General features: G+C 41.1%; 1 protein-coding gene across 7 annotated transcripts in view; it reads left to right on the top strand.

The window, feature by feature from the left end:
* MAST4 (microtubule associated serine/threonine kinase family member 4) overlaps positions 1 to 23093 on the top strand; it is a 562814-nt gene that overhangs the window by 256359 nt on the left and 283362 nt on the right. For 2 of the 7 annotated variants that reach the window (XM_004764514.3, XM_013062456.2), the window contains exon 1: positions 2797 to 3477. The exons of the other annotated variants lie outside the window; for them this stretch is intronic. In XM_004764514.3, the coding sequence (XP_004764571.3) occupies positions 3226 to 3477 (252 nt within the window). In that variant the 5' untranslated portion in view covers positions 2797 to 3225. Of the gene's footprint in view, positions 1 to 2796; positions 3478 to 23093 lie in introns of those variants that run through there. 7 annotated transcript variants of the gene reach the window in all.

Below are 23093 nucleotides of genomic sequence, written 5' to 3'. Positions count from 1 at the left end.
ACAAAACTGATGGTGAAGCTTCCTGCCCTCTTTCTCCTGTTCCTTCCCTGGTGGTAAAGAGCCCCTATTTACATATGCAAATAAGCTGCTCCGTGGAGAGCCCCCTGAGCCACCCAGGTCCAATCTGTTATTTTGCTGATGTTGATGGAATTAGCCAGGAGGTAAATGCTACCTGGAGACTGATGTCTCAGTCTGGAATGACAGATACCAGAGTCTAAAGGCTGTCATTTCAGAGGAAAAATAGCTTCTTGGGATTAAAAGTTGGGGAAAAGAAAATGAAGTCACATCTTCTGTCTTTAACGTTAGCCTGAATGATATAATTTTCTGTTTTTCTTGAGTAGGGAAAAGCTGTATGTACAATTTTTTTTTTCTGTAAGATGTTGGTTTCCTGCATTACCGTTAATAAAAGCCCTGTTTGCTTTTTTAAAAATGTCAAGTATTTCATAATTGACTTTATACGACTGCTTGTGCTCCACGGTGCATTGTTCGTACTTCCCCTGGTTGTGTCAGGACATCTGGCCGATAACAAAACTGGAAAAAAGAAAAGAACACACTTTTAAATGACAACAGGTATGGGATCACTTGCCCCTCTGCCTTCTGACTGGGTTTTGCCAATGGGGAGCACCTTCAAGAGTGCAGAAGGAGGGCGCCTGGGTGGCTCAGTGGGTTAAGCCGCTGCCTTCGGCTCAGGTCATGATCTCAGGGTCCTGGGATCGAGTCCCGCATCGGGCTCTCTGCTCAGCGGAGAGCCTGCTTCCCTCTCTCTCTGGCTGCCTCTCCGTCTACTTGTGATTTCTCTCTGTCAAATTAATAAATAAAATCTTTAAAAAAAAAAAAAAAAGTTTTAACCAGTACCTAGCTATCTATGTCTTTCCACAAAGCCTCCGTATCCAACTGATTCCAGAATATGTGAGTAACTGACCATGACTAACTCCCCCACCCCCTCCAGTGGTAGAATACAATGCGACTATTCTATTGAGAATTAAGATTAGTTTTAAGATAGGAGTCATAGGAAGGAAAAACTTGGTGTGAGCTGTTCACAATTCCTTTATTTTCTCTCCATATGGAATTCATTAAAATGACATCAATCCTCCAGACTGTTCTTTGGTTTCTATTAAGATGTATTACCAGAATCTGTATAAATGTATTGATTATTTCATACACGTATTTGTTCACTGCAAGCAGACTGTTGTCACAGATCCATTGTACTTGATGATAAATGAGATAAAATGGAAACCAGGCTTCAAAAACCTGTCTTCCCCACCACCCCCCTCCTGGAAAGATGTGCTTACTCTCTTTCAACTGGCCTTCCACAGGGGGGGGAGTTTAAGATTCAGATTCTAGTTTTAATATCAACATCTGCCCCCTGCTGAGTTCATGGTGCAATTAGCTAATAAAAAAAACAAAAAAACATTTTCACCTTGCAGTGAGAAGAGCAATAAACCGCAGGCCTAGGATTTAGTTAATTTGCACATTGACTGTAATTGTATATTTAACGCCAGGATTAATTTTTTTCCTCATAAGTGGAAGCCTGGCACTGTGCATTGGAACTCTTAAATCAGTTGTAATCATTTCACAGGGAGGTTAATAAGGGCAGATAGATCTCCAGATATATTAATGAGGCTATTTATTTGTTTCTATCAAATGACTTTTTTTTAGGAAGAAAAAAACCTTAAAACCACTTTTTTATAAGCCATTAAATTTAAAGGAGACTTTTCAAAGCCAGCTAAATAAATAATCTCATGACTTAAAAAACAAAGAGTAGGGGTACCTGGGTGGCTCAGTCTGTTAAGCTTGTGCCTTCGGCTCAGGTCATGGTCCCAGTGTCCTAGGATTGGGTCCTGTGTGGTAAGGCTCTCTGCTCAAAGGGGAGCCTGCTTCTTCCTTTCCCTCTGACCCCACCCTATGCTCTTTCCCCCTTTCTCTCTAGCTCGCTCTCATAATAAGTAAAATCTTCTTTAAAAAAATCATAAAGCTATTTCTCCTGCAAAACTATTGATTGTTTTGAGTGAGAAGTCATACTCAGTTTTTTGTTTTTGTTTTGTCAAATATTCAATGCATTATTGAGCATCATTTTTTACTGTTAAAACTCTGGTACATTTTCTAGGTCAGCTGAGATTTAAAACTATTTCCTTGGATTCTTTCAGAAGAGAGTAGGGAAAGAATGCATGTTGGCAGAGCAGTTACTAGGAAAAACATAATTCTGACTTGCGGTCTGCTACTTAATGACATTTCCTTTTTGAAAGGTAAGCATTATACTTTGGACACTGAAGTAGTAGTTGTGGGCATTTCAAGTGGATGTGATTGATCCACATGTTAAAAGTAATAGGGCTGTTATTCCTAGAAGAAAAAGAATTCCGAAGTATTATAATAGAGACACTGCATTCTCACTTAAGTAGAAGGCCTTGTGCTATGCTCTGTGAACAGAGCTGAGCGGACACTAACACTTCTGCTCCCTGTGTCTCTCACTGGAACCAGGGATTTTTTGAGACCTTCTCTCTGTTGCTTTCATCTCCCCATCACTGAAGTTGATGCTCACAGTGGATCAATCATGTTTGCTTCTTAAATTCTTGAGAGAATGGAGAAGCGAAACGCTGTACAATTTATGTGGACCCCTATTCTAAATTTGCCCTTTAAAAGATAATTTCTTGGAATTTTTATTTGGTGTAAATGTTTGGCATGGAATAAACAATGGGGAAGTGCTAAGTCTTTCTGTGGGATCCGTGTGTCCTCTATATATACAGGAGAGTTAATAAGACTGGTCAAAGGAGAGACCACCCTTCTACATAGATCAAATGATTAATTTAATGTTTGGTCTCTATTGGGGCCAGTAAAATGTTAAGTGCATTCAGGGACAGAAATTTTGGTGGCTGCCAGGCACCAGGAATTCTGCCAGGATGATGCAGAGAGATGGGAGATGTTACATGTTTTTGAGGAAGACTATGATTCCTGTGTCATTTTGGTGAATCATGGGTGCCAAGTCTGACTCTTAAGAGTGCTCCTTTAATACCTTTTGCTGTTCCAGGAAGATCGACTTCATGTTCAGGGAAACCGGGTTCCAGTTCTCCTTAGTATCCTTAAAATATAATGAGAGACAGTGTCAGATAAGGGAAGAATGAAGGTTTGATGGGAAATGTCTGGATGCTGGGCTGTGTTCATAACCTTATTACTTGCATGTGTATATAAGGCCATTTTTAACAAAAGAACGTAGGACTTGAATGTGGCATGTGCTTCTGTGGGGGAAAACGTCGTGTTTTTATTGTTGGGTATCAGCTGAAAGAATCAAGTACAGTGCCGTTAAACGCTGTCCCTCTCCCTTTTCTGACCATTTCCCATCATCCCATGCCCCACCTTCTCCCCTTCCCGTCTCTTGTTCACACCCCATCTTCCATTCACTGTCAGGAAGGGCAGCCTCCGAAGAGCCATTTCAACTCAGCCCGACATCGGCAGAGACTAGTGGACCCAGCTGCTTCAAAAGTGAGTGTGTCCTGTCGCCCCAGGCGGCACGTGTGCATGGTGGTATGGTTCCTCTGTGCAAAAGGAGGTTGTGGGTTTTTATATATGCTGGTGTAATTGAAGGTCTCGGAGGAAGCAAAGTCTGCTCTAGGAATTCAAGGCCATCCGTACCAGAGGAGTTCTGGTTTAACAACCAGCCCTGAGAAAATCAGAACCCTGATCGGCAGCGTTTGCCAGTTTCTGGGGCTATTCCCTCCGCAGCCAATTGCAAGACCCACTGTGATACAACTGACCTCACAGCGGGAAAGAGATGCTTCGGAGAGCACTGTTGCGTGGTTCGTCTACCGTACCGCTGAAACTGACATCAGCTGTAGTGAAACAGAACAGCCTCATTAGGAAGTGAGTCAGTTTTGAGCCTCTTTTATCGTTGATTTCAATGTAATGTATTTAACTCCACATTTAGATATTTTACAGTCATAATAACGACTGTGTTCTGACTTGTACAACTCCTGACACCTTACAGCGTGGTGAGGGCGGGCTCCAGGGCTGCAGCCATGTGTTATGTATGTGTTGAGAACAGTCCTAGGCCAGTACAGTCATGCTCAGTTCTTCACTTGGTCATAGTCAAAAGGCCAAGAAGCGTTGGGTCATGCTCAGTTCTCAGGTTTGATAGATAGCAGTAGCCACCAAAGAGTGGGTGAAGGTTTGGGTAAAGGCTTGCTAATCCCACACACCTCAAGTTAGTCACGGGCTGTGCTGCTGTACATGGACTTTCACTGAACACACACGTGTGAACAGATAGGCACAAAGCATTCCTGCAGCCGCCTGTCCTCTAAACCCAGTGAAATCCCTGCTCTCTGGCCCTTTAACGGCTCCAGCTGGATCTTTTTGGAAAAGTTCCACTCAAGGTCAATGACCTGACAACTTCTGGCAGGCAGGATTCTCTCACCTCTGTAGTGGGCATCAAGCAACAGAGCTCCTCTAAGTCACCTCTTGGACAGGAGGCCATTGTGCATTTGGTCCTCCTGTGTCAGTCGTGCGGGTGCGTTATAGGCTTCCCTACATTTGTAAGCCCTGCCCGTGCAAGGATAAAGAATGGATTTCTTCATTCTAGATGGATTTTGCCCACTTACCTTGAATATCATGAGTTTCAATAGTGACAGCCTGTGTGTACCATCCATTATGGCCATCAGGAAGCCACTGATTTTGAGTTCAGCAATGAAAACCTCTTACATGGGGCGCCTGGGTGGCTCAGTGGGTTAAGCCACTGCCTTCGGCTCAGGTCATGATCTCAGGGTCCTGGGATCGAGTCCCACATCGGGTGCTCTGCTCAGCAGGGAGCCTACTTCCCTTCCTCTCTCTCTGCCTGCCTCTCTGCCTACTTGTGATCTCTCTCTCTCTCTCTCTCTCTCTGTCAAATAAATAAATAAATAAATCTTAAAAAAAAAAAAAAAAGAAAAGAAAACTCTCTTACATGATGCCGTTTGGTAAACTCTCCAGTGTTGACTAAAATGGTGATACCTCTTATCTAAGCCTAGCTGACCACTCTGAGGGGAGTAAATTGTGGTCAGGGCCACTGACTGTGTATAGGGGATGATTTTAACTCATACCTAAAATTACATTGCCCATGGTGAATATTCGGAAGTGGACTCCAGATGTCATAACCCCTAGCTCCTCCAGACAATTCATTTTAGGCTTATAATTCTTGTGATGAAGTCATGGAAGTCTTCTTGTGTGTGAGGGGTAGGAATAAGCCAGCTTTGAAGAAGCTGGATGGTTGCATCATGTAAGATGTGAATTTTGCTGGAGTAGAACATAGATCCATGTAGACGGGGTCTTTCTTGGGCCAGACCGAAGAGATTTAACTAAGGAGGCACTGAAGCATCACGCTGTGCACAGCCCAGACTTCCTGGTCAGTGATGTTCTAAGGACTCCACTTAGCATATGCTTTGGTTCCTCTTTGTTTTTCATGTATTCATTTCATTCTTCCTTGGCATTTTCAGAAGTACCTTGCCTTGCCATGCAGTGTAAATTACACTGTGAGTTAGCAGATTTTCTTTTAATGGTAGTGAGGGTCTTTTTGTTTTGTTTTGAGCAAGGATCATATTTTGTTTTTTGTTTTGTTTTGTTTTGTTTTGTTTTCGAAAGACTTTAAGTCATTAAGCTCCTGTAGAGAAGTTATCTGGTGCTTTAATGTGCATGTGAATAGGTTCAGCCCTGTTACCAAGCAGGTTTGAAAGTTCTGCTCCTTTTCTTCCCAAAACACTGCAGTACTAGAAATTTTTAGAAGGGCCTAAATATCTTTTCTAACATTGCGGAGTGATAGGGGAAGCCACTGTTAGCTGTGTGGATATGTTACTTGGACAATAAATAGCAAATGGAAATGTGCATCTGTGTAGCCGGTGACCTTTCATTAGAAGCACGTTGCTTTAGAATCTGCACTGTATCATTTTCAATTCAATAACCCGCGCTGTAGTAAAGAACTCTTGCAAATTATAGGTGCCCGTGTTGTGGGGGTCAGAAACAATTTATGGTAAACCAGCTGCCAGATCTTCTGAGGGCATTGATTTTGTTCTGAGTCAGTGTTGTGTAATCTCAAAAGAAGCGTGATCAGGTAGAGATGTTTAGTTTCCCCGTAGCAATATGGAGTGATGGAAGAATAAACTGGACTGGGTTGTACAGTGAGCTTTGCCATCAACCAGCTCTTGGTAGCCACTTAACACAGAGCCTTCGTGGCTCTAGATTTTCTCATCTATTTAAATGAGAATATATGAAATGTTCTCTTAATCAAATTAAGCCATTATTTTTCTTTTCCCTCAAGGCTATTTATAACATCACTTTGCCATTTAGTCTGAGATTTTTGAATGGCATTTCTCAATCCTAAAATCCCTCCACCAATGACATCATTCCTCATTACTTGCAAAGCATTATTATTAGACAGTCTTCTATCACTGTCTTCAGTGGAAGTTAATTTTTAGAACAGAATTACATTAAAGCTATGGGGAAAATATGGACCAGACATAAGGGGCTCATTGTCTGCTCAAGGAGTTGGCTTTTTTTTTCTGTAACCTGGATTCTTTTTTTTTCCTTTAGTCTTAGAAAGCCTTTTGTGCTTTAAGTATAGGAAAACAAGCTTTTAAATCTCTTTTATTTGAATAAGTATAAAGGGTTAGGAAGAAATCAAAGGTAAGTAATGTGCCTCTGATTGGCTAAGCTTGTCCACTGGGAATTTCTAACTAGGCTTTCACTTTGAGAATATGCTCACCTGTCTGTCCCCCAGTATGAATGCTGGAACACAGTAAATGAACAAAGAATGAAGCAAAATGAGCAATAGGAATAATAGTTCAAAGACCGCAGAGCAGTTATTTGTGGAGCTGGTAAAGGCCTCTGTTAAATAAAAATCAATTTGCTATGGAAGCATCAGGGACACGATGTGGGGAGACGAGAGGTACACAAGGAAAGAACACAGGAGAGTACAGAGGATTACTTTTCAAATCCTCCGGCATTTCCCCACAAAAGGATGATGAAGATTTATTCTAGATGAGCTGTCATTTTCCATCAGAAGCTTTGCTGATCCAGAATAAATAGGTTCATAAAGACTGTACTTAAAATTTGAGCATGTGAGAGTAAATAGTGGGAGGCACAGCATCTAATAAATTTCAAAACCAGAAGGTATTGTAACATTCTCTCTTCCTTTAAAAACAAACCAAATGTCCTGCTTGCACTGACTATCCAACTACCAGAAACCCAAATATAATTCCAAACTACATTGTTTTAGTCAGCTCCAGGGCCTGAAAATCCTTTCTAGTAATTCCCAGCTATTTTTCTACCTTTTCTAATGAGAATAAGGTTTATCAAAACTGGGCTCCCCTGCCGGGAAAATGAGCCCAGAGCTCTCTCAGAGCAGATGGTCTTCTCTTCTCATGACCGTAAACATTTTAGGATTGATCCCTTTTTTTCATTTTTTTACCTATCTGAAGAGTAAATGTCTTTGAGACCTTAGAAACCCACTGCTCAGAGAGGACAAGAAGCTATGATGACCAGTGTTCTCGGTTGCAGAGATGAGGTGGAATGATGGCAGTGGAAACCAAGGCATTGCGCTCCTGTCTGTAATAGTAGAAGAATCTAGGTTGGTTTTTGAGCACTAAGGGGTTTGGTTTTAAAAATGTCTACAATTTTGAGCTTTATTATGCATTGAGTTTCCGGATGGTAATTAACACCTTCCTAGTCCCAGGAATGTCAAGTGTTAAAGAATAATTTCTTTTTTGGGGGTTGTAGTACTTGTTACTCTATTTAAGGATATTGGAAGAGGGGGAAGGAATTGGGAAGACCAGTTGCTATAATTTCTTAGAGTATTTTAGTCACGTAAAGTGTTGTATTATGTTTAAAAAAAAAATTAACCAAGGCTTTTGGAGGTGGTAGATTTCTATCAGAAACTTTTGAAGCTGGGGCGCCCGGGTGGCTCAGCGGGTTAAAGCATCTGCCTTTGGCTCAGGTCATGATCCCAGGGTCCTGGGATCAGTCCCCACATTGGGCTCTCTGCCCTGCGGGGAGCTTGCTTCTTCCTCTCTCTCTCTGCCTGCCTCTCTGCCTACTTGTGATCTCTGTCCAATAAATAAATAAAATATTAAAAAAAAAAAGAAAGAAATTTTTGAGGCTGTTTATAGTTTTCGTTCATTAGTTTTGACATCAGCCATCCACAAATTACCTTTGGCCCCAGTTAAAAGGGACACGAATCCATATCTGAAACTTACTAGCTATGACTTGGGCCAGTCATTTAACTCATCCAAGGGTGGGGGGGACAAAATAATATCCATCTTACTAGCTTGTTCTGATGAGTAAATGAGATAATGGATGAAAAGTTTTTCCCACACAGCCAGTTAAGGAATAAATTGGAGCTATCCTTTAAATTACAGTTAGTGTTATCAAGGTTACTAGTTAATAATTATTCAACTAGAATTTTCCTCTTATTTTGTAAAATACGGGGTTAGGACTAGATGATTTTTTTGAGGTAAAATGTCTGCATTGTTTAAACTCTGTTCTACTTATGAGTGCACTCGGCAGTTAGGCTCCGAGGAATAGAACTTGCAGGACTGGGTGCTTATGTTCAAGAATGTAATAAAATTAGCACACAAATAAACCAAAGACAATAGCAAATTGCATATTGCATGGTTAACAGTATCAGTACGGTACTGGGTATCGATTTTGAACTGAGGGAAATCTGTGAGCGGCAGTCAGAAAAGATTTCCTAGAGCTCATGAGTTTTCATCTGGTTCTTGAAGGAGGAACAGGACATTGTAAACAGCATGAATGCAGAGGTCAGGACTCCGTAATGCACATAGGAAAGCTGTCTGCCGTATGGGGATGGGGGGAGTGTGACATGAGGGCGATGTGGAAGGTTTGCCCTTGGTGTGACCGTCCATGAGGGGGGATGCACAGAGACTTTGGGATCGGGCAGACGTGTACTAGCTATGAGACTGACAAGTCTCCTCTTTCCTCAGCAGTACACTGGGGGAATAACACTGTCTCCTTCATTAAGAAGGTTGTTGGACTAAAATGTCTGGTACAGCCATTCCACAGAGTGATAAGGCTGTTTGGGGGAGTAAACTGGCAGCTCTGAGTTAAACTGGGCATGGTCTGCCCTGTGACCCTGACATCTCCATCTGGAAAAAGTGGCCTCTGCCAAGGACGCGTGCACAGATGCCTCTTGCAGCACTGTTGTCGCTCCAGAAAGTTCAGGGGTATTGTGAGTGTAGACAGTTGAGAGAATGGCTGGGAAAATAGGGTGGATGCCTTCCCGAAACTTCCAGCAGGTAGAAGCAGCAGCCCAGAGATGTGCAGCAATGAGGACAGAGCTGAAAACATGTCACTGTGTGAAGACAAGTTTAGAAATTCAGTTCTGTTGTACCACACTTCTGTCATCAGTTAAAAGTACATGCACACCAGGGGAGCCTGGGGGTCTCTATCAGTTAAGTGTCCGACTCTTGATCTCAGTCCGGGTCTTCTTGATCGTGGGGTCGTGAGTTCAAGCCCCATGTTGGATTCCACACTGGGCATGGAGTCTTAAGAAAAAAAAATAGATGCACACTATATAATTGACATTTTCCAGGAGCTGATGCAAATAGCGGAATATCCATTTGGGGCATTAGGAGGGTAACTTGGAGTCAGGGAAAGAGAAGTGGGGAGAGGGGGCACCGAAGTAGAAAGCATTGTAAGTAAGTAAGCTGATGGGTAACAAGCATATGCTCCAGGCCAAGCAATATGATTACCTCTGTCCCATGCTCTGCACTTGAATCTCCCCAAGCAAAATTAGATAGGCCAGGAGATAGGCTATGAGGGAGGCTTCATGCTGCAGAAGTGGGAGCAGCCTCGTGTGAGGGGAGTATCGCGGCTACAGATCATGGAAGAGCGAACACGCAGCCAGGCATGTGCCAGCGTGGTTCCCCGTGCTTTGCACACCGAACCGACTTCTTTCCTCTCAGCAGCCCGAGGAGGGTGGTGGTACCATGAGCAGGCGAGGAAACTGACGCATGATGGAGTTAAATCTCCTGCACAAGATTGCGTAGCTGGTGACACAGAAGCCAGTATTCAAACACAGTCAGCCTGGCTTGGAGTCCCTGTTCTGTAGCATGCAGTCTGGCTGTCTCGTGAGGGACACAGCTGAAATGCTGAGGGACGAGTAGACACTTTCCCATACACGGTGCCCTCAGCACATGTTGGGCACTTGCAAATTTGTGGATTAAGTGTGTTGTTGCTGTTGTTGTTTTTTAATAGTGTGTGCTTGGGGTGTGCATGTATATAGTACTTTTTACGTGAAATATCTATTCAGAAGTGTACAGCAGGGTGAATCTCCACAGACTGAACAATCCTGTGCAGCCAGCTCGCAGAACAAGATACAGAAGGGGATGGGCAAATCTGCCACACAAAAACTTCTGTCATTTTTACTGGGCACTAAGTTTACAATGCTGAAAAACGACACCGCGAAACCTATAAGCCTTTAAAAGCCCAAACAATGGAAATATAAAACATTCCAAAAAGTTGCTACATCTTATGGGTGTTTCTAAAGATAGGGAAAACAAAACAAAACCTACCTTCCATTGATTTTACCACAGCTAGTGACTTATGTTAAAATGGGTTGAGGGCTGTAGACAACTCATGAAGGAAAGCAGGGAAGTCTCAGTGAATTTCAGGCAACCCCGCGCTGTTACAGCATATAACAGACTGGGCAGCAGACGTCAGTTAGACATAAATAGATAGGTAAAGGCTGTTAGGGTTTGGATCATAAGGAAGACCCTCCAATGGGAGGATCAATGGTATTTTCATCTCTCCCCTCCTTGTTTTTTAACTCTTTGGTGGTCATTCTCAACTCTGTGGACTCCAGGTACCAGTTGACAGAGCACAGCCATGACAGTAAACATCACACTCAAAGAAGTAATGTTTTCCCACGGGACAAATGATTAATCCCCCTTTTTTCATGGCCACGTAGAATCTCATGTTGAATTTTGGGACCATGCTTATACAGTGATCTTCCGCCTGGCAATCTGTGCAGAACTGTTCACTGCCTTTGGCAGGACGGCACAGAGAGGTTACCGAACTTGTCCAAGGTCACAGAGCTAGTACAAGGTGAAGCCAGGACTCACACGCAGTTACTCCCTGTGCATAGCCTCCATGGTATCTGCCTTGCCACCACCATCTTTATAAAGGGGGACTGTGCCTCTTTCCTAGGGGATGGCCTGTACCAGTCAGTATTTCTCAGGTCACAAGGTAGGCAGCCACTATCCTTAAGGTGATGTTGTTTTTTCCTCAAGCGTGGGATACAGTCTTTGGCCTCCATACCACTCTCTTCCACCTGATAACACCACTGCTTTGAATCTCTGTATGGCTGCAAAGCTGTCTGTAAAATGTTTATTCTCCTATGATTCCTAAGTGTGTTTATCCTAATTTATAAGTATTCTGGCTTTTACAGAATTCCACACTCCTAACAATTCAATCAAAAAATCAGCAAAAGTCTCCCCATTTTTTTTTTTTTTTTAAGGCTAACATCTCTCTACTTAGATACATTCAAGAATTCCAAGGGAAGTGGATTCCCATTACTACTTCTCTATGAAGTGTTATATAAATCCGGTACTAAAGCATTCAGAATTACAGTGCTGAAACGTGTCTGTTGGAATTCAGTTCCAGTAGCATATGCTTACTATCCATTTTGTAGTTAGGCACTGGGATTTAGTGCCTGGATTTGAAGGTGATTACAGCCTGCTGCCTTTTGAAGAATTCCTACCTAGTCTTCTAAAAACATATTTTTACTAAGATATAAATGTATTTTAAGCTTGATATTATCCCACAGATCTTAGACACTGATTCTTCTTCTGTAAGAATAACACAAAACCAAAATGTGCGGTTGTCTGTGAACTTTTACGCACTGAGTATACGCACGTAACAGCCCCCTCCTTGCAAAACACACAAAAAACCCAGCATTAGCAACACCCCAGAGGCTCCTCTTGTTGCAGTTTTCAGAATGTTTTAAATTTCTATTTTTTTTGTCGAAGTTTTATGTCTTTCCTCGTACTGCATTCCAACATCTGATTTATTATCCAGTAAATGGTATTTGGTTTTATTTTCCTCTGATTTTTAAGAAAATGATGGGATTGAGCTTCAAAACACAGGTAAAAAGAACAAGCCTATAAAGATCACAGTCATTGTGGCTTTCAGAATTTCAGTTGCTAGAATTTCTACTTCAAGTCTGCTTGCATGTTGTGACAGAAAACATGAAGGAGGAAAAAGTATTTAGTTTGGCCCATCCCTCTTCTCAAACAAATTCTTAGATCGTGATCTTTCTCCATTTTTTTCCAGCTGGCAAAGGTTAAGCATGCATAGGTGCCTTGATTGGTTGTAGCTCAGCCTCTTTTGTCCTTAGGTGGGTTCCCCAACCATCCCCCCTCCCCCCACCAGCCAAGGGCTTTAAAAAAGTCCTGAATTACATTTGTGGGCTTTTCTCAGACTATTCAGAGTTGTGCTCACCAAAGATGTGTATAACAGGTAATTGGCCAAAATAAGATTAGCAATTTATTTGGAGGACAGGTGTAGGAAATCCTTTTAATTTAGAGGTGAAAAGATTACAAAATGGGTTAAGTACAGGGTATCCAATTTGGCTCTAGATTTATGAGGAATTACTGAAATCATCCCCTTACCTTCAAGGATTTCTGTGTCCTCTCTGCCTCTCTATCCCCCAGCCCTCAGGCAAAAGGAAAAACAGATCGAAACTTAAATAGCAACTCTGAAAAAGTAATGTAGACATTTAGCCAGGCTACTCTTACCTTGACCCTGGAGATTCTGTGGATCCTGATAAGGTTTTGGAAGGAGTGTGTTTCTTAATACTTGGGAAGAGTGTTCTCAACAGCTCAGACACATTCGCTGGCTAATGCTCACGGACCAGAATATCATTTTGGTAGCTGGATTGCTTATCTAGCAAACTCTGTTGCCTCTCTTAACATTTCTATATTAATTGGGGGGGGGCATTCCCTTGCCATTCCCACACACACATTTACCTACTTACTGCCTGAAAAAGAGATTTAACTTTGATGTGCCCAAGATGACTTTCTTTGTATTTTTTCTGCTTAGGATTCACTGAACCTCTTGGATATGTGGATGGATGCCTTCCATCATTTTTTTTTTTTATTTGAAAGTCCTAGGTCTGTATCTTTTCAAAGAAATGTATCTTCTACCTCATTTTCTCTCTTCTCCTTCTAAGACTCCATGTATACCGATGTAAGCTGTTTTATATTGTCACGTGGATCTTAGATACTCCTCTTGGCCTTTGGTTTTTGTTTTGCTTTGCTTCTCCTTAAACTTAACTTTGTTTTGCCCAGTCAGCTGGTAAGTCCATTTCATTCTGGTGTCCCATCTTTCAGTCTCAGTCTCCCCTTTTGTTCTTCATTATTACTGCAGTTTTTACCTCTATACAGAAATTTCCTATGTTTCCTACATGTTCATGTTGTCACGCATGTTTACCACTCTATCCTCTAGCATAGTTCTTTTTGAGTCTTGGTCTGATAACACCCAGATCTTGGTTATCTGTGTATCTGTGTGCACTGCCTGTTTCTCTTCTTATCTATGGGTCGCAGCCATGGCCAGACCCAGCTCTAGTGGAGAGCAGAATGACTCAGCACCGTTGATCAAGTGGTGTGACATTGAAGAGACACGCTTTTTCCAGACCTAATTATTTACCTCACTTTCTACTGACTTATTCATAAAGTTTGACCTCTTCAAAATTAGGGACTCAAAGAAGTAAAATCTCCTATTTCTCAGTCTTCCTTTTCTACTTGGGAATATAGATAATGACAAGAATATAGAAAATGACAATGTTGCTGTTACTTTAACATTCAAAACAAGCTACAATGCTGTAGCTTAACAAAAAATAATTTAAAAAGCTAAGGGCACAAGTAAACCTAAAAAGAAAAGCAAATTCCAAAAAGTGATAAACTCTTGAAGCAGGAGGCCCACAGCTAGCTCTCAATCATGATAGAATGGCGGGACAGGGAGAATACAACGAAATCTCCACTTTTCATTTTTCGTTTTTCTTCATATCTTCATTCACGTTGTTGAAAGTAATGGTCCCTTATGATTGTCTACATTCACAGTGGAAGTCCAAGTCTCAGAAATAGGAAATTTGTTCAGGGAGATCAGGAAATGGGCCAGTAGTGCAAAGAGAACAAAGAGAAGTCTTGCCTATTGATAAATAGGGGCCCAGCTCTGTTATTCCATTGCTGTTATAAACACATGGATGTAGTAATGGTTTTTATTTACTGTGTTTGTCTGGCACATGCACTCTAGGCCTATGGAATAGTAGTGCTCTTATTCTTTGCGTTTCATTCCTTAGAGATCTGATCACTGTGATGCACCAGTATTTGTGTAGCTCTTGTTTGCAGTCTCCTCTTGGATTAGTTGTACAGTCTTGCCAGGTGTAGTAGGGGACACTTGATTGAATTACAGCATAAGTCACCTCGAGGGTTCGTCATACTGCGATACAAAACTGTGAAATTCAAAGATCCTGACTGTAGTGACTGGCATATTACATGACAGTAATTTGGTCTCTGCTTTTCCTATGGCCGTCCTAACGTTGTACTAAAAAGAGGGCTCTGTTAAGCCTGCATTTCTCAAAGCATGTTCCATGTGCATGCCTTAAGTGGAGCTCCCCTCTCAAAGTGTTCTGTGAACCCATTATTTTGCAGAGCACTGTTGACCATACCCCTTGCTCTGGTTAGGTAAAATGCTAGTAATGGCAAAAATCTTGCAACAAGTAAACGCTCTGCCCTGTATTTAATGATGTGCTTCTCCAGCTTAAGTGAATACAGAGCCTATCGTCCAGAAACCCATTAAGCACATTCACTGGGAAATGTGAAGTTATGGGGACCCTCTTGCTCTTTATTCCAAAGACTGTGAATAATTCATATGACTGCCATCCTGTAACCTGGAAACCCTCCTCACCGCTGCTTCCTGATAAGGAAGCTTTCATTTTTGGAGGAAAGCAGAACTCTAACCCAGAAGGCTACCTGATGACAGTGTTATTGTTTAGGGCTTCCCACTTACAACAGTGTTAGTGTTGTATTGCTATGTCATTGTAGGGTATTCTGGTCTTGGCTGCCTAACTTGTCCAAGGACTGCCCTAGTTTGCTAGTCCAAGAAAATAAGCTAGGTCAGCTGTCATATCCCTCCAAATGAAAAAAGACAGCTAGCTGCCTGGACTGCAATTGGAAGGAAAGGTCAATCAATATATTACCTTTCCTTCGGTGTGTTCCTTGCCTGCCGGCTGAGTTGTGCCTTCTCAGTAGTGGTGGTAATCTCTTCTGCTAAATTTTATTTTAACCTTGCAAATAGGTTAAAGGAAGGGCACTGTTAATAACGTCTTCTCTTAGACACCTCTGAGCATATTATTTGGGCCAAACCTTGGCCCCAACCCCCCCTCCCCTTCATCCCAAGCCCAGCATCATCTTGTTTAGATGGAGAGTTATGCAAGTAGCTTCTTTTATTTATTGTGGGAATTTCTCCTAGAGCTTGGTCATGCTCTTGCACAGACAGAATGCAAACATTTTTGTGATTTTTGACAGTAGCTGGGATCTATGTGGAATAGGGGTTTTTCAAAACATTTCTCAGTCAATATGTTTACTGTCCTTCACCAGCCATGCGGTGTGACACGGTGCATCACCAACACTTGAAATAGACTGCAACAGGAGGTCAGAATGGAGCATAGATTTTCCAACACAGCATGTTAGATGAAATGATTTTGTGTACTTTGAAGTGGAAAATTCAATCAGAATTTTCCACACTTTCTAGTTAAAGCAACACTGTTATTTATTGATGAAAGGTAGACTAAGAAAAATACAGAATGCAGAGTAGACAACAAATCCAGCCTTATTCCTGGTCAGAGCAAGAAATACCTTCTCACTTGTGATTTAATGAAACCCACACATGCTAAAAAAGGTCTGCTTAAGATATGCACAATAGAACGCTTGGAACATATGCTGACTTGTTTAGCATGTGGGGGGATAAAAATGGAATCTGGCTTTTTTAGGAAGTTTGGTTTCCATTGAGATGGACTTCATACTTGACAAAGAGCATTTACAACTGTGAGGTAATCTGTTTTGGTTTCGTTTTAAAGGAGCAGAGCTCATCTGGAAGCACCTGAGAGTATCAATAAGAAATGCAAAGATAGATTCTTTAAGCTTTTATTTAAGCAGGCTTAGAGAATATTTAAATTTATTACTGGTTTTCATCTGTCCTTTGGTGCACAGAAGATACATCAGCATAACTACCTATTATGTAGATGAACACTTTATACTTTTAAATTGCAAAACCTTAAGGTTGCAATGTCAGATTTGCACATGAATATTTAAAATAGAATAATAACCTAATATTAGCATTCTCGATGTATGCCAATCACTTTCCTAGGTACTTTATGTGTATTATTTCATTGAATCCTCACAATAAGACCACCTATTATTACCTATAATTTCCAGTGAGAGAAGAGAGCCACAGAGAAGTTAAATACTTTGCCCAAGGCCATACTCCTAAACAAGTTTACTTTCTTTCTTTCTTCTTTCCTTTCTCTCCCTCTCTCTCTTTCTTTCTTTCAGATTTATTTATTTGAGACAGAGAGCGCTGGGCATGGAGCAAAGGGAGAGGGAGACAAGCAGCCTCTCCACAGAGCTGGGAGCCTGGTACAATAAGGGGCTCAATGCGAAGCTCGATCCCAGGACCCTGAGATCATGACCTGAGCTGAAATCAAGAGGTGGACGCTTAACCCACTGAGTCGCCCAGACGCCCCTCCTAAGCCAAGTATTCTGAGCCACCTTGCCTGGCTGCCTCTCTGAGGCTCTGCCACTTAAACACATTCATACTGGTGGACCTAGGCATGTGTGGGTAACCAGCTTTATTCAATTAGTGTGTAATATTTAGCACAGAAGATTTTTGTATTTACATTCTTTCTTTAAAAGAGACATATAATCTCTTCTGTGTGAAATCTATGAAAACCCAAACTCAAAGAAACAGAAGCATGGTGGTTACCAGGGCTGGGAGTGTGAAGAGATGTGGTTCAAGAGTCCATACCTGAAACTAGTAGATAAATAAATCCTGGGCATCTTATATATAGTTCAGTGCTTGTAGACCATAAAACTGTATGTCCACAGGGAACTTGCTAAAAAGACCAGATCTTACTTGTTCCTACCAGGTTGCCTGAGTGGCTCAGTGGGTTAAAGCCTCTGCCTTGGGCTCAGGTCATGATCTCAGGGTCCTGGGATCGAGCCCCACATTGGACTCTTGGCTCTGGGCTCTCTGCTCTCTGCTCAGTGGGGAGCCTGCTTCCCCCTCCCCACTCTGCCTGCCTCTCAGCCTACTTGTTATCTCTGTCAAATAAATAAAATCTTTAAAAAAAAAAAAACTCTTAATTGCTCCTACCACTAGAAGAATTAATAATTATGGGACATAGTAGAATGGAGCAACCATACTGAACATAATGTATCAAATCAATATGTTGCACACCTTAAATTTAAGCAAAGTTCTATGTTAATTACATCTGGATAAAAAAATATCTAATTCTTTAACAGTCTGTTTTACTTAGGTACTATTTTTTTGATAAATTATTAAATTTAGTGTAATTAAGTTTACTTTTTCTTTCTTTTTTTTTAAAAGATTTATTTATTTATTTATTTATTTGACAGAGAGAGAGAGAGAGAGAGAGAGAGTGGGAGAGCACAAGCAGGCAGAGAGGCAGGCAGAGGGAGAGGGGGAAGCAGGCTCCCTGCTGAGCAGAGTGCCTGATGCCAGGCTTGACACAGGACCCTGAGATCATAACCTGAGCCGCAGGCAGTTGCTTAGCCCACTGAGCCACCCAGGCACCCTAAGTTTACTTTTTCTTTTCTTTCTTTCTTTCTTTCTTTTTTTTTTTTTTTTGAATAGCTTTTAAAAGTGATAAAACCCTTTAAAAGCATTAGTGTGAATTCATCAGCTTGTCTAGATAGTGTGGCTTTGAAAGATAGTTCAAGTGTGACTTTGTATTCTTTAAGGATCTAAAGTTGATTCCCTGTCTTTGTTCATAATATTGTTTGGTATCGTCAGTTTTTTTTTTTTTTTTAAATTACTGTGGTTTCAATGAGATAAGCATGCAACTGTTTCAATATCCTATGCATGTTTTCTCAGCTTTTACTGTTATTGTTGCTTGCTTTCATTCAAAAGACAGTGAGTCCAAAATTAACCGTCAGTTTCAGGTTTCCAAGGTAATCCAGTCTAATCCATCATGAGGACACAGAGCTTCCGTGTGATATAGTAAGTATATCAGTACAGTAAGATCTATTATGCTTCTGATTTTTCAAAGGAAGAACCCAATTAGTATAATAAAAACCAAAGTGGAAACCACTTCCATTCACCCCGAATTATAAATGGCGACATTCACATATTATAAAGGAAAAATCTTACTACTTGAAAATTGCTGGGCGCCTGGGTGGCTCAGTGGGTTAAGCCGCTGCCTTCGGCTCAGGTCATGATCTCAGGGTCTTGGGATCGAGTCCCGCATCGGGCTCTCTGCTCAGCAGGGAGCCCGCTTCCTCCTCTCTCTCTCTGCCTGCCTCTCTGCCTACTTGTAATCTCTCTCTGTCAAATAAATAAATAAATCTTAAAAAAAAAAAAAAAAAGAAAATTGCTTTATTTTTTCAGTCAGCAAAAATGAGAAGGCCACCTTATGAAAACTTTCTTAGGTCTCAAATTTAAACATCCACTTATTTTGTAGTCCTTGAGATACAAAAACATCACAAGGGATCTTTTGACTTTGAGAGAAGGATTCATTCTATCTTTGCATTAGAACATAATTCAGTCTTTGGGAAGAAGCAATTAAAAACCCAAAACCTTTTATTGCTTTTGATGCTTTAAAAAAAAAAGGCAAAAACTTCACTGCACTGTAATATTTTCTGCTAATTAACTGTCACAAATGTGATGCCATTAAATTTGGAATCTCTTTAGTTAACTTCAAAGTCATTAGCACACACTGTGCAACCCTCTCAAATCTGTTTTGAAAAAAGGAACCACATCGACGGTCTGTAACCAATGTTGTCAAAGTTTTGTTTCTCATAGAATCTAATCTTAATTTCAGGAACATGGGTCATTTTCTTTGAGTACCGAACATCAGCCCTTCTAATGCTCATAATCGGTGGTGCCAGGGTCATCTTTTCTTTTTTAAGATTTTATTTATTTATTTGACAGAGATCACAAGTAGGCAGAGAGGCAGGCAGAGAGAGAGAGAGAGGGGAGGAAGCTGGCTCCCTGCTGAGCAGAGAGCCCGATATGGGATTCGATCCCAGGACTCTGGGATCATGACCTGAGCTGAAGGCAGAGGCTTTAACCCACTGAGCCACCCAGGCGCCCCACCCAGGGTCTTGATGCTTAGTGTGCCTTTAGATACTCTGCTCCAAAAGTGACTTGAAAAGTTCGGTATGAACTGTTTTTGGACACTTATCAGGAATATGTTTAGCTGCAAATAACAGAAAACTAAGAGCAGTTTAAATAAATAAAGATTTATTATTTCTCCCATAAAAATGTTTGCCTGATGAACACCCATGGCTGGTACAGTATGGAAACAGGGTCCCTCACCCCACTTTTGTCTTTGCTCTGCTGTCCTTTGCCTGAGTCCTCTAACCTGGAGCAGATCACAGTGTAACTCTTCCAAAACTCGGTTTCCCATGAGAAGAAGTGGTGGTAATATTGTCTGTAATTGCGGGGCTGAAGTGAGTCTCCAGTGAGATCGTGTATGAGAAAATATGGAGCACAGGGCCTGGCACTTACCGGGGCAAAGCTGGTGAGTGGCATTGTGGCGGCAGGCAGAGCAGTGCCGATTTTCCTGGTGGTTTTGCTGGGGGAGGTGCAAAGTAGGAAAAGGGAGATAGCTTAACTCGTGTTCGTCAGTCCTGGGGCTCCCGATTCCAGCATCTTCCAGGTACTGTTACTTGAAATAACACATTGGGGAAAATAATCTTAAAAGTCAGCTACCGTGCCCTTTAGCAAATAGGAACTATTACTTACTAAGTAAAAGATATATCCCCCGCAAGCCAATTGTTTATTTTATTCTGTGACCTCCTTACAATAAATTTCAGTACCATTAAAGGCTTAAGTCACATTATTGATTATTTGAATATGTGTGTCATTAATCTTCCATCACCTTTGTACATTTTATATGTACATTTTAAGTGTCGTCTTTTGCATTTAGATGGAGAAGAGTGTCAGAAGAAAGCAGGCTTGTGGGTATTAGCTTCATACAGCACTTCAAGAGCTCCCTGGAGCTGATTTGCCAGTAAATTTCTACACTAAAATGGGCTTTCAGAAGAGTGACTGCTAGATAAACTCTAAGGGGCCCTTAGTAAATAAAAATGATTAATCTCAGCTGAATAAATTCTATATCACTGGTCAAATAGTCTCATCCAATTCTGGTTCCTGGTTCTATAAAAAATCCTTTTCTTTTTGTATTATGGCTGTCTGTAATTTTAATGGAACCTGTGAATTATTACCTGATTTTTAAAAATTGGTTCATAAAAGGATATTGATTCTTTGAATTAGGGGCAGTTGAAATATTGTTTATGGGCAAACTGCCGTTCTTTGATCGAACCTGGAAGCTACTGTCCAGAAAGCTTACTTAAATCGGTGTTAAGCTATATTTTCTAAAAAATGATCACAACTGTTAATAATTGCCCCTGGATTGGACATTGACATCAGCGTGGGAATGCAAGGGAACCAAAAGAGGAAAGTGAAGATCCATTAAGTGGGGTTCTCTCTAATTGCTTAATGTTTATTCCCAGTCACAGATACATTTTCCTGGGTAATGAGAAGATTTTAAAATCAAATAAAGCTTTTGAACATTGAAGATGTTTGCTAGCCACTCACTGTTCTATTGAAGAATCCTATAGATTTATACTGATCCTAAGAGGTGTCTCATATCCACTGTATTAACCAGCTTTTTAGAAGCTTATGAACATTGTAGCTTTTATTGATTCCAGGGAATTGTACCCAACAATAAGCAATAAAAGTCGATGGTAACTTTCTTCCCATGGGGGGGTGTGCAGATCAATATTTTGAATTTACTATAATTTGTGGGTAATGGATGGAAGAACTGAAAAAATTGCCAAGCCTTGTGGGGCACAGCTGTGTGGTGTTGCCTTTTTATCTAAGCTCACTGTAGGTCACAGGCTTTCCCGAGTAACAAGAAACATAGTTAAGTGGCAGGGCCGATACGCGTATTTATCAAGATCTTTGTTAAGACTCTTCTCAGGGAAAAAAGAAAAATCACAAAACTTGTCCACAGTGACCTTAATTTTATAGCCCTGAAGGGTCTCTAAACTCGCACTGTCTTAAAGGCAATTAAAATTCTAAATATCTAGCTTTTGCGTTTGATCTCCTGTTATAGGCATTTTTTCTGATGATTAGTAACAGTCCATGATTTCCCTGAAGCCGGATTGGCTTCGAATCTTCCAGGTGGTTCCCAGAACAGTGGCCGGGTTCTACACTGAGAGAGAGGAGGAGGCGTCTTCTGTGCCTCTTCTTTGACTTCCCCCCATTTCTGTTTCTCGGAGCTCTTCCCTTGTGCCCTGGGTGCCTTGTCCAATGTGAGAAACCTGCTCACATAGTAATAGCTGACATTTAGGGTGCTCTCATGTCTGAGACCCGGGCTTAATGCAGGACCTGTGTTCTCATTCAGCTTCTTAACACTTTAGAGCATTAGTTGTCCTGTCCTCCTGTAATAATTCAAGAGACTGAGTCCTACACAAGGTAAGGGAAATTTTTAAGGATGCTTTCTAACGTTTGGAGTAGAATATACGTGTATGTGAGTCTAAATCTTCTCCATTTAATCATTATGGAGTATACGATTGGCTTAGCTTAAATAGTTTAAATTAAATATTAGCTTAAATAGAGATTTTTTTTAGCCTGAAGTTTGGCTGATCTAGTATGTTTACTTATTTAGCTGCTTTTGTTGCAAAGGACTGCGACTCTTCTAATTGGATCTAAAGGAGTTTCTTTAATTTCAAAAAGGACATGCTTTCTCTTGAAAGAAATAGTCCTTTGTTCTTAGAGAACAAAATAAGCACATAAAGTAAAATTTGACTGTGCTGGAAGCTACTAATAATGAGGAAATAAGTTGCCCTTCACTTTAGTATTTAATGAACACTTAGTAAACCAGAGATGTTACTAATGTAAATACTAGCTATTATTCAGCAACCCATGTAGGAGTGGAAAATCTGACTTCGAAGTGGATTTCCCATTCATAATACTAAGTTGGAAGGCAATGTGGTTACAAATATCAGATTCCCAAGCTTGATTTTTTTAAGTCAAAGGTGTAACATGTTACAAACCATCAGGAACCATCATAATTGGCTGGGAAAGGAAGCTTGTTTCATTTGCTCATTTACTTGGGGTTAGCTGGATATTTGACTTGTTACGCTTTTTTTCTGCTGTAAAAGGTCTGTGTTAAAAGTAATGTGTTTTCAAGGCTTTGCTTCAAATACAGTCTGTAAGAAATAATTTGTGTGAAATTTGCTTAGAAAGAGCTACAGAAATCGGTAGAACCCCTTTCTGAGAGTTATTGCTAGTGTGTTATCAACTACGAGGACACCCTGATAGCCTCCACGAGTCAGGGTCCCAGTGCAGGCAGACCAAGTCTTCCTTGGGGATGAAAAACAATTAAACTGCTCTGGACTCTGGCTGATGTGTATTCAAAGACAGGCTAAGCCATTTACCAGCTCCGTGACCTTGTGTAAGCTACTTAACCTGTCTCTGTCTTGGTTCTGTAAAATGGAAATGGTGGGGAAGATGAAATGAGATAGCGTACATCAGCACACGGTAGATGGGAGCTGCGGTTCTTATATGGAGGGAGACCGATGAGCGTAGTAAAGGAAAACCACTTCTGCCCTGTGTGTATGAATCATAAAGTGGAAGAGGGGTTTGTGATGATTGATTTGTAACTTTCATGTAAGAAAGACCCAGGATATTGACCCTTGCTCCTGCCTTACTCTGGATCTTTATCTCATGTTCCTGCCCATCAGGGACCCTGCGGTCTAACTTACATGGTTTTTCTATCCCCTCATCCATTCAGATTTCTTTTATTTAAC

The sequence above is a fragment of the Mustela putorius genome, unplaced genomic scaffold (genome assembly GCF_011764305.1).
Source record: "Mustela putorius furo isolate JIRA1106 unplaced genomic scaffold, ASM1176430v1.1 tig00000145_pilon_pilon_pilon, whole genome shotgun sequence".
Classification (NCBI taxonomy): domain Eukaryota; kingdom Metazoa; phylum Chordata; class Mammalia; order Carnivora; family Mustelidae; genus Mustela; species Mustela putorius.
This window is presented reverse-complemented; position numbering and strand designations above follow the sequence as displayed.